This window comes from Nestor notabilis, unplaced genomic scaffold (genome assembly GCF_000696875.1).
Source record: "Nestor notabilis isolate BGI_N333 unplaced genomic scaffold, ASM69687v1 scaffold33733, whole genome shotgun sequence".
In the NCBI taxonomy this organism is placed as follows: domain Eukaryota; kingdom Metazoa; phylum Chordata; class Aves; order Psittaciformes; family Psittacidae; genus Nestor; species Nestor notabilis.
Window position 1 is genome coordinate 3,635 of NW_009922085.1, and position 10,918 is coordinate 14,552.

A 10,918-nucleotide genomic window follows, 5' to 3' on the forward strand; every position below is an offset into this window, starting at 1 on the left:
CTGGATGAGCTTTAAGGTTCCTCCCAACCCAAACCAGTCTGTGATTCTGGGTTTCTGTCAGCACGGTTTTTCACCCTGGGGGTGCCCATGGAGGACCTGGTGTGAGAGCCCTCCTGCACGGGCTTATGAGCTGCTTGTGGCCACGTCCCAGACCCCACCAGCCTGCTTGCCCTGGGAGACCAGGAACTAGATTTAAGGGTGTGTCTGACCTTATTTTGACAGCTCTTTTTCCAGCAATTAGATCTGCCACGGGTTGTGCTGAGGCAGAAAGCCAGTCTGCCAAAATCTGGCTCCTAAGGTTACTGAGGCCATGTACTTCCTGGAGGGAGCCTGGAAGGGAGCCTGACTAAAAGGCTTTTTCTTGCTGCTCCCTGTCTGCAGCAGCACTGGGCCTGGGGGAAGGAGGTGTGAAGGAAACACAGTGGGAGCCATGATTTTGATTCCCCACTCCTTGTCCCACCGTGGGTGCGATGCAGAATTTGGTTTGCAAAAAGGCAGTCAAAATCCTCCTTAACCACAGGCCTAATGACCCTACAACTTCATCAGAGCCTTACCTGAGTGCTGTTTTCCTCCATTACTTAATCATAGCTGCCCTGAGAGGACAGTTTCCCCTTTGGGCTCCAGAGATACCCAAGAGCTTTTCCACCCTTGCTCCAGTAGCTCTCCAGGCACAGCACTTCAGTAGATCAGCATTAGGAGCTATGAACAACTTGGTAGGGCTCAGGAGTTTCGCAGCCCCCAGTACGCAGCATTGCCTGTGTGCGCCTCAGCCTCAGCTCTGAGCTCTTGGGGCACCTTTTCAGGGGACACAGGACCCCCTAAGAGGAATGCTGTGTGCGTGTTGATACGGATTTTCCACACAAGGCCATGCTTGGGCTGTTTGCACAAGAATCACAGAATGGTTTGGGTTGGAAGGAACCTCAAAGCTCATCTAGTTCCAACCCCCTGCCATGGACAAGGACACCTTTCACTAGACCCGGTTGCTCCAAGCCCCGTCCAACCCGGCCTTGAACACTGCCAGGGATGGGGCAGTCACAGCTTCTCTGGGCACCCTGTGCCAGCGCCTCAGCACCCCCACAGGGAAGAACTTCTGCCTAAGATCTAATCTAAATCTCTCCTTTATTCAGCTTAAAGCCATTCCCCCTTATCCTGTCACTACATGCCCTTGTCAATAGTCTTTCCAGATTTCTTGTCAGCCCCTTTAGGCACTGGAAGCTGCTCTAAGGTCTCCCTGGAGCCTTCTGTTCTCCAGGCTGAACAAGTCCAGCTCTCTCAGCCTGTCTCCAGAGCAGAGCTGCTCCAGCCCTGGGAGCATCTTTGTGGCGTCCTCTGGACTTGCTCAAGCAGCTCCACATCCCTCTTGTGTTGGGACCTGGTTGCTGCTGTCCCTGCTGCCTGCAGTGGGGATGAAGTGAGGAGAGCTGCAGATGGGTGAACAAATAGGCAGTGGAGCAGGCTGATGGCCAGGCAGTGGAGCTGGTGGGCAGTGTGGTGGGGTCAACGTGCAGAGGCTGATGGGCTTCCGTGGTTTACCACCCATGTGGCCCCTGTGTCAGGACCGTGGCAAGGGTCCAGCAGGTTTCCCGTGGACAGCTCTCCTACCAGGAAGCCTCAATGCTTTATGTTCATGGCTATCCTTTTTCTTTTCTGCTGCACTTAGGATGGAGGTGTTCAGAACCTCCCACCCTAGGAACAGGAGAGAGGAGACTGAGTGGTTCAGGACACAGCAGCCATGGCCATGCGTGGCCGGTGCACCAAGGTGCTCCCCTCAGAACTGAACAAGGTGTGCTCTGACAGAGGAGATGACCCTGCCACCCACCCCAGAAAGATGAGTGACTTCGAGGTGGTCCCCAATCTCCAGCAGAGCAGCAGCAGTGTCTCAAAAAGCAGGCGGAAGGCCCATTTCCCCAGCAGCAGCAATGAAAAGGCAAGTTTAGAAGGTGCTGGAAGAGGGGGTGGTCGATGAAAAAATGTTAATGAGTTATCAAGGGACTCATTAATGGGCGCATTAATAACAGATCACTTTAGTTTTAGGGGCAGACAGAAAAACCCCAAACATCTGAGTTAAATGTCCGGCACTCATATCTCTTGTCCTGTGGGTACACCTGATTTTGTCCTTGCAGATAGTGATGGAGCTTTCTTCTCTCACATCAGAAGAAGCACCCAGATCTGCTCCAAGCAGCAGGGTGTCTAGCCCCTGGCATAACTTCTGCCCTTTGCAGAAACCCTGACCCCTTGCTGCTTTTCCTGCTCCCTCAGGAAAATCTCATCTCATGGATTCCTGAGAACATCCGGAAGAAAGAGTGCACCTACTTTGTGGAAAGCTCCCAGACATCAGATTCTGGGTAAGTCAGACAGTCCAGGAAAGCAGGAGAGATGTTTGTGACAAAGGTACAGCACCAGAAAATTCCACCTTTCTATCAAGGGAGCAGGTGCCAAGAGGGTTCACAGATTCATTTTGGACTGGTTCTTCACCCTACTGTGTGTCAGCACATGGCTGATACCCCATGTCCCAGCGAGCAACCTTTCCGATACTTTCACAGTCATTTCCATTCAAACTTCATAAAGAGGAACCTTACTATTTCTCCCCTAAACCTCTAAGGGCAGAAATACCAAGTTTTTGCTGTTTCTCCCTCAACAATACCTTTGTTTCTGCACAAGCTTTGAGGGGCTGGGTGGGAGATGTTGGTGCCTGTGGTGTTCTTAATGAGAACGCCAGCTCCTCCTGCCTGGGCTGAGGCTGGGGGCCCAGCTGGGCTTTGCTTTCTGGCTTTAGATGGGTTCCAGCAAAGCTGGTGGTGTGTGTTCCAGGAGGGTTGTGTGCGAGTGTGGCTACCTCAGGGAACAGCACCTGGAAGATGCTGCCAAACCTCCCATCTTCCTGGGAAAGGAATGGGACCCCAGAACGCATATCCGGGAAATGCCAACAGATGCCTTCGGTGATATCCACTTCAGAGGCCTGGGACAGAAGATGGGGAAGGTGATCTGGTTTTCCTGTCTGTGGTGCATGGAGAGACCGTGTCCAGGTCTTGCCATGGCAGATGGGATGCAAGTATTCCCCTCCTACATGAGAGAAGGATAGGAAATTGTGGAAATGCTGCAAAGGCAACACTGACCCAAGCAGAAGAAAGGGGGTTGGGTCAGGGTCCCTCCTCTCTCCCAGCCCTGTACCTAGTCCATTTCTGAAACCATGAGCCTGATCTTCATGCTGTGAGGAGTGGCTGTTCCTTGTCCTTAGGTTTGTCTTGGGAATGCACAGTCCCAGGGAAGCGATTTGGAACAGAATCATGCACAAACACCTAGGGCAGCAGCAGCAGGACTCTGCTGGTAAACGGCATGGGAAGCCCATGGTTCTTCCCTGGGACAGGAGACATGGCAGTGGAGGTGCCCTGTTACTCTGATCCTGTTGTTTTTATCCAAAACACATATATGGTCCCTTTTTTGCAGTATGTACGCGTTTCCTCAGATACCCCTCCATGGGTCATCTACCACCTCATGACTCATCACTGGGGCCTCGATGCACCCAACCTGCTCATCTCAGTCACCGGGGGAGCCAAAAACTTCATCATGAAGCCAAGGCTGAAGAACATCTTCCGGCAAGGGCTAGTCAAAGTGGCCCAGACCACTGGTAAGAGGTGCAGAGGCTCTCCCTACAATTGAAGTGGGAGAGGGGCTCATCATCTGGCTATGGCCAACTCACTATGTTCAGTGGGTTGGGCTGCTCTGGGGATGCTGAGTTGGCCCGGGAGGCCTTTAGGTCCTTGTCTGGTCTACCACCACCAGAGATGGACTGTTCTTACCTCAGTTGCTGCAAACAGGCTCACAGGGAGCTGGGCTTGGAGACGCAACACTGGTCTGAAGAAGGCATCTCCTCTGCTGCCTGGGCTTGATTTAGTGGGCAGGCAAGACACCTTCTGAGAGATGGAGCATCTCCAAGGTGTTCCTGTAGCTATATAGGGGGATGCTAGGAGATTGCTGTGAGCAGAGCTTCTCCCTTCCCAATCCCCTCTCTGACCCCCAGGGGCCTGGATCATCACAGGGGGGTCCCACGCTGGTGTGATGAAGCAGGTGGGAGAAGCAGTGCGAGACTTCATCCTGAGCTGCAGCCACAAGGAGAGCGAGATTGTCACCATTGGCATAGCCACCTGGGGGACCGTGTACAACCGGGAGAGCCTCATCTGCCCCATGGTGAGCCAGGCAGAGCCAGAGGTGCATTTGCTTTGCCAGTGCCTGGACTGCTGGGGAAGTCCTGCCAAGGACTGTGGTGGGAACGGGTGCTTCAAGATGTGCCTGTGGCTGGTGGCCCTGGTAAAACGCAGCTGCACCAGAAGGAGTGATGGTCCCAGGCTGGTATTTGCTGAGAAGCCCCTCTACCCTACCCAGTGTCTTGTATAGGTGCTGCCCTTCTGCTGTGAGGACCCTTGTGAGGGCAGGTGGAGCAGACACAAAAAAGCATGGGGCAAGACTGACATGAGGACTGCAGGGGGGAGAGGGAGCACTCTGTTTGGCCAGGCTGTCCCAATATGCTGGCCTGTTCCTGCCACACATACTGGTTGCTCTGGGCATCTGGGATTCCTCTGTAGGCTTCTCCCAGAGTCTCTTTCTACATTTTACAGGGTGGCTTTCCAGCTGAGTATGTTCTGGATGAGGAGAACCAAGGCAGCCTGTCATGCCTGGACAGCAACCACTCCCACTTCATCCTGGTGGATGATGGGACTCACGGGAGGTATGGGGTGGAGATCCCCCTGAGGACCAGACTGGAGAAGTTCATTTCGGAGCAGACCAAGGTGAAAGGAGGTAACAGCAACACATAGCCAGGTCTGAGGCAGGGAAGGGCACAAGGTGGGATGGGCCATCCATTGGTAGAATCACAGACTGGTTTGGGCTGGAAGGAAACTCAAAGCTCATCCAGTTCCAACCTCCTGCCATGGACAGGGACACCTTCCACTAGACCAGGTTGCTCCAAGCCCCTGTGCCCAACCTGGCCTTGAACACTGCCAGGAATGGGGCAGCCACAGCTTCTCTGGGCAACCTGAGCCAGTGTCTCACCACCCCCACAGGGAAGAACTTTTTCCTAATGTCTAATCTAAATCTCCCCTCTGTCAGCTTAAAGCCATTTCCCCTTGTCCTGTCACTACATGTCCCTGTAAAAAGTCCCTCTCCAGATTTCTTATCAGCCCCTTTAGGCACTGGAAGACTGGTGATGGGTGCCCATCCTGGCCTCTGGTGAGGGAGGAGGCTGTAGCTTCCCTTAAGGATCCAGGCACAGAGTTTGAGAGGGTTGTCATGATAAATGTGGAACCTGGTTCCTCAGTGATACAAACCAAAGAGCCAGCTGACTGACTTATCAGGTCAACAAACCTTGTGATGCTGAGCTGAGCAGGGAGTCATTTCTCCCAATGGGCCAGACCTCCAAGGGGGCTTCCAGGTGATATCTTCTTGCCACATACATGATCCTCTGTTCTAACACACGTGCACACATGCTCCAGAATGTGCCTTTCACATTCACACCTTGCCTTTCACATCCCACAGCTCAGAGGGGACTGCATTTGGGTGCATTGCAGTATGCCCCACAGGGAAGTGACCCTGGGCTCTGCTTTCCTGCAGGCGTTGCCATCAGGATCCCCATTGTGTGCGTGGTGGTGGAAGGAGGCCCGGGGACACTTGACGTAAGGAGCTGCTCCTGCCTGGGGTGCTGCTTATAGGTGTTGGTGTGAGCATGGTGCCACACTAGCTGAAATGCAGCCTGCAGGAGTGCTGCAGAATCACTGCAGTGTGGTTCTCAGGTTCAGAGAGGGTCTGCTGACCTCTGGGTGGAATTAAGGACCAGTCTCCCCACTCTGTTGCAGACCATCTACAACGCCATCACAAATGGGACCCCCTGTGTGATCGTGGAAGGGTCTGGGCGCGTGGCCGATGTCATCGCACAAGTGGCCAGCCTGCCTGTGGCCAAAATAACCATTGCCTTGATCCAGAAGAAGCTGAGCGTGTTCTTCCGTGACACCTATGAGCAATTCACTGAGGGCAAAGTGGTGGAGTGGACCAAGAAGGTGAGCCTGTTGCAGGCAGACAGCTCCTCTCACTGCACTTGTGGAGACCAAAGGGGACCTCAGGGGTCCTTGCCTGTGAACAGGAGGGCTCCCAGTGTGAAGTTTAGGCTCGTCTTTGCCTACCCTCCATCTTCCCCAGCCATGCTCATCATTGTCCTGAAGGGCACCCAAAAGGCTCAAACTTTGCTTCTCCATGACTGCTCCCTTTGGGCAGAAGTACCACTTGGGATCATCCCCAGCCAGGCTGGGACACACAGTACAGGGGGTCTGCAGGCAACCCAAGAGGAGCAAGGAATTGCCCCACACAGATCAGGGGCTGAGGGAAGTATCAGGGAGGAGATGAGGCTGCTGATTGCTTGCCCATGGCTCTCCTTGTAGATCCAAGACATAGTGCGGAGCCGACAGCTCCTGACCATTTTCAGAGAGGGCAAATATGGCCAGCAGGACGTGGATGTGGCCATCCTTCAGGCCCTGTTCAAAGGTGAGGGGTGGGGAGCTGCCTGGGAGGATGGGGCAAGATGGATGAGGTGGAGATCACAAGTCACCTCCTGCAGCTGCTTGACTTATGGGATCACCAAAGAGGTCCCCAAACCTCGTGATGCTGAGCTGATCGGGGAGAGATATTCACCCCAGAAGGCCAGGCCTCCAAGGGGCCTTCCAGGTGGTATCTTCTCACCATGTAAACGATCCTCTGTTCTAATTCATGCACTTTGCACGCAGCATCCCGGAACCAGGACAACTTTGGCCGTGAGAACTGGGACTACCAGCTGAAGTTAGCTGTGGCCTGGAACAGAGTGGACATTGCTCGGAGTGAGATCTTCACAGATGACCACGAGTGGAAGGTAAGGCAGTACCTGTGCTACTTGTCTGGTCAGGCTTACAGCTTGTCAGGTCCCACTTGAGGACTGTGGATATTGAGGGTACCTCTCACCTCAGCTATGCCTAAGGACAATTTGTGAGGGCATTGCTCTTGGACCCTAAACTCCCGCTACATTGCCAGGGGCTCTTAATCTGTGAGGGTGTTGAGGCACTGGAACAGGTTGCCCAAGGAAGTTGTGAATGCTCCATCCCTGGCAGTGTGCAAGGCCAGGTTGGACAGAGCCTTGGGTGACATGGTTTAGTGCAGGGTGTCCCTGCTCATGGCAGAGGGGTTGGAACTAGATGATCTTAAGGTCCTTTCCAACCCTAACTATTCCATGATTTCAAAACTGCTTTCAAACATCCAAAGCAGAGGTAAGCGCATCCTGCAATTCAGTATTTATAAAGGTCCTATTATTTGGCTTATCATTGTTTACAAAGATGATGGGTATTTTGTTCAAAACCAGTGCCTTTTCCACCACACCAGAGCAAAAAATACCTCTTGCTGCTCACACCACATTGGCAAACTCATCTCACCCAGCCTGGCACTTCCACGCTCAAACTTTAGTAGAGTGGGGCAGTGAAGTTGGGGCAGCACAAGCCATCTCTGACACCCCACACTGCATCCTGCTGTTGGGAAGTCAAAACTGAGCAGGAATATCTGTCCTTTCTGATGGGGCTGTGGGAACTGGAAGGGATTTTCAGATTTCATTCAACAGGTGGAGTCCCCCAGTTCACATACCTTTTGTGGGGCTGGGAAGGGCTTGCGGGAAGTAGGAACCCAAAGAAGAAATATTTGATAGTGTGAAAATACACAACCCAAGAAAGATCCACAGCTTGGTCAGGAAAGGAGGACAAGGCAGGCTCCCAGATTAGCTGATGCAGGCCAGGGCTGTTACAGATGCTGCAGCCCTGGACCAGCGTGGCTGGTATGAAAAGCTGAGTCTGAAACCAACCTGTGGCAGAAGGTCAGCAGGTACCTTCCTGTCAGAACAAACATGAACCCCTTACTCACAGGGCTTGCTTTCACTTCTGGGCACACGTACAGGTAGCCTTGGAAAGAAAAACCCCACAAATGCTGAGAGGAGGGGGCATACTAACCCACAAGATTCTCTCTTATACGTCCCACAAGCCCCATTACCTCCCAGCTGCTTTCTCACACCCAGAAGCTCCTTGTGTGCTCAGGGATAAAATCTTCACCCTGAGTGAGGAGCGTGGTGAAATCCTGCTCTGTGGCCATGCAGACCCTCACCTCTCCTCTGGCCTGCCAGCCCACAGATCTCCACCCCGTGATGGCAGCTGCCCTGATCTCCAACAAGCCAGAGTTTGTGAAGCTGTTCCTGGAGCAGGGAGTGCGCCTCAAGGAGTTTGTCACCTGGGACACCCTGGTTTACCTCTACGACAACATGGCACCATCCTGCCTGTTCCACAGCAAGCTGCAGAAGGTCCTGCTGGAGGAGAGAGAGCACACGCCTGGCTCCAAAATGCCAAGAATCCAACTGCACCATGTCTCCCAGGTGCTGTGGGAGCTGCTGGGCTGCTCCACACAGCCTCTCTACCCCAAGCCCAAGCACGCAGAGCGGCCCCGGCTCTCCATCCCCGTCCCACACATCAATCTGAATGTATGTATCTCCAGGTGACGTGGTGGCAGGGTTGCATTTGGGAGGGGGGTGTGGGCTCAAGAAGCCGTCCTGTGGGTTGCAACTGGATGTCTGTCTTCTTGCCTGCTCAAGAATCTCACTTTAAGTCCCTTAAAGCCCTACCCAAGACATCTGTCCCACATCCAAAGTGTCACTCGCACCCTCCTATACCGGCAGCACCATGTGTCCTTGTGATGCTGGTGGACAGGACCCAGTGGGGTGGGTGCACGGGACAGGCTGGGCACATCCCCACATGATCCTGGCCCTAGAAAACATGGCATTTCCAGGGTGGGTCCAGTTTGACCACCCTGTGATCTGCAGCAAAGGCTCTTCCACGGATGGTGGAAGCAGGCACCCAGGGGTTGGGCAGTGGCTTTGTGTTGAGAGGTTCCCTGCTCTCTGCAGCCCCTTGGCAGGGGAGCAGCTCTGACCTCGCATGCCTTGCAGGTCCAGGGCTCAAGTCTCCGGTCCCTCTACAAGCGCTCTGCTGGCCGAGCCACCTTCACCATGGACCCAGTCCGTGACCTACTTATCTGGGCTGTGGTCCAGAACCACAAGGAGCTGGCAGAAATCATCTGGGCCCAGGTATCACAGCCCAGAGCTGTTGGTCTGAGCTGGGAGGCTCAGATGGAGCCAAACCTCCCAGCCCCAAGAGGAAAGATGTGGGACAGCAGGCGAGCTGGCCCATGGCAGTGTCCGAGCCTGACCCCCAGCCAGATGTGAGATAGCTAGTGAGCCTGTGGACAGTTGATGATCATCCCCAGCCACACTATGAGGCAAGATCCCTCACTTCCCAGCCAAGGATGCCCCATCCCTGGAACTGTTGAAGGCCAGGAGTTTGGACGGGGCTTTGAGAAACGTAGTTGAGTAGGTGTCCCTGCCCATGGCAGGGGTTGGAACTGGATGAGCTTTAAGGTCCTTTCCAACCCAAACTGTTCTGTGATTCTATGATTCTATGAAAATGCATGCTGTGGGCAGAGGCAATGTGCTTGGTCAGAAGTGTGCTCTTCCTTCCGAAAGCTGAGAGAGGGCTCAGCACACCACAGGCAGGACACGGGGGCACAGCAGCTGGAGAAGGCTTCGCCCCATAAACAGCATCCCTGGACAAGAGGCAGAGTGGCTGGTGGCACAGTGACCATACCACGCAGCCACACTGCCCCACACCCAAGGCTTTCCACAAGGAGACCAGGGTTAACCCCAGGTTCCCTGTGGCAGTGGGTTACCTACTACCCCCGCTCTCCACCCTTGTCATGGCTAGCTGAGCATCCCGAGCAGCAGTCTGCCTGGGACATCCTCCTTCCTTCCCCATGGGAGCTGTGGAGGGTCTGGCAGGACTACTGGGACCTGCAGGATAGGGTACAGATCCCCATGGTCTCTCTGTCCTCTTCTGCTCCAGAGCCAGGACTGCATGGCAGCTGCGCTGGCCTGCAGCAAAATCCTGAAGGAGCTGGCCAAGGAGGAGGAAGACACTGACACCACCGAGAACATGCTGGCCCTGGCTGAGGAGTATGAACAGAAGGCGATTGGTGAGCAGGAGGGGACCAGCAATCCAGAGCTGCTCTTGCAGCCTGCAGGGCTGGCTGGCTTTGTCCAGGACGTGTCTGGGGTGAGGGATGTCTGCGGTCAGTGGTGCCAAATGGGGATCCCCTCATCAAGGTTGGGGTCGTGGAGCTGCGAGGACTGCCTGGGTGGTGCTCTGGGAGCGCAGAGGGTGCCACTGTGAGGTGCAATGTCCAGACCCTGCCCTCTGTGGGCACCTTGCTGAGCACCAATGTGGTCCAGCAGCTCTGTCATGTCTCCCTGGTGTCTGGCCAGGTGTGTTCACAGACTGCTACCGCAAGGATGAAGAGAGAGCCCAGAAGCTTCTCACCCGTGTCTCTGAGGCCTGGGGGAAGACAACCTGTCTGCAATTGGCTTTGGAGGCCAAGAACATGAATTTTGTGTCCCATGGGGGTGTCCAGGTGGGTTCCCAGCAGCAGAGCATGGAGGGGAAGTGCCTAAGTGTCCCCTGCCCCTGAGCCAGGGTTCTTTGTTGGCAGCAGTGGGGCTCTGTCCTCCAGCCCCTCTCTGACAGCCAGGGGTGCTCCTGTAACCAGTGCTCCTCTTCCTCCCTCCTCACAGGCCTTTCTAACCAAAGTCTGGTGGGGGAAGATGTGTGTGGACAATGGGCTCTGGCGGGTTATTGCATGCATGTTGTTCTTCCCACTTCTCTACACTGGCCTCATCACCTTCAGGTACTTCTTGAGGCTGGGGCGTGCGTGCACCAAGGCATGGATTTCCTCCAGCCTCACCCTGCAGCTGGCTGGGAGAAACTGCTGTGGCATCTCCCTGGGCAGCTGAGCCCCTCTTCCTCAGGGAGAAGAGGCTCCA

General features: G+C 54.6%; 1 protein-coding gene across 1 annotated transcript in view; it reads left to right on the forward strand.

The window, feature by feature from the left end:
* The first annotated feature begins 1,732 nt into the window (after nucleotides 1-1,732).
* The window catches only part of TRPM2 (transient receptor potential cation channel, subfamily M, member 2), a 16,512-nt gene continuing 7,326 nt past the window's right edge, over nucleotides 1,733-10,918 (forward strand). The window contains 15 exon segments of the mRNA XM_010011437.1: nucleotides 1,733-1,927; nucleotides 2,260-2,345; nucleotides 2,812-2,980; nucleotides 3,448-3,628; nucleotides 4,022-4,188; nucleotides 4,617-4,797; nucleotides 5,608-5,669; nucleotides 5,850-6,050; nucleotides 6,429-6,531; nucleotides 6,771-6,892; nucleotides 8,180-8,530; nucleotides 8,996-9,133; nucleotides 9,945-10,074; nucleotides 10,364-10,509; nucleotides 10,670-10,918. The exon segment at nucleotides 10,670-10,918 is cut by the window's right edge and continues 216 nt beyond it. Of these exon segments, the coding sequence (XP_010009739.1) occupies nucleotides 1,733-1,927; nucleotides 2,260-2,345; nucleotides 2,812-2,980; nucleotides 3,448-3,628; nucleotides 4,022-4,188; nucleotides 4,617-4,797; nucleotides 5,608-5,669; nucleotides 5,850-6,050; nucleotides 6,429-6,531; nucleotides 6,771-6,892; nucleotides 8,180-8,530; nucleotides 8,996-9,133; nucleotides 9,945-10,074; nucleotides 10,364-10,509; nucleotides 10,670-10,918 (2,481 nt within the window).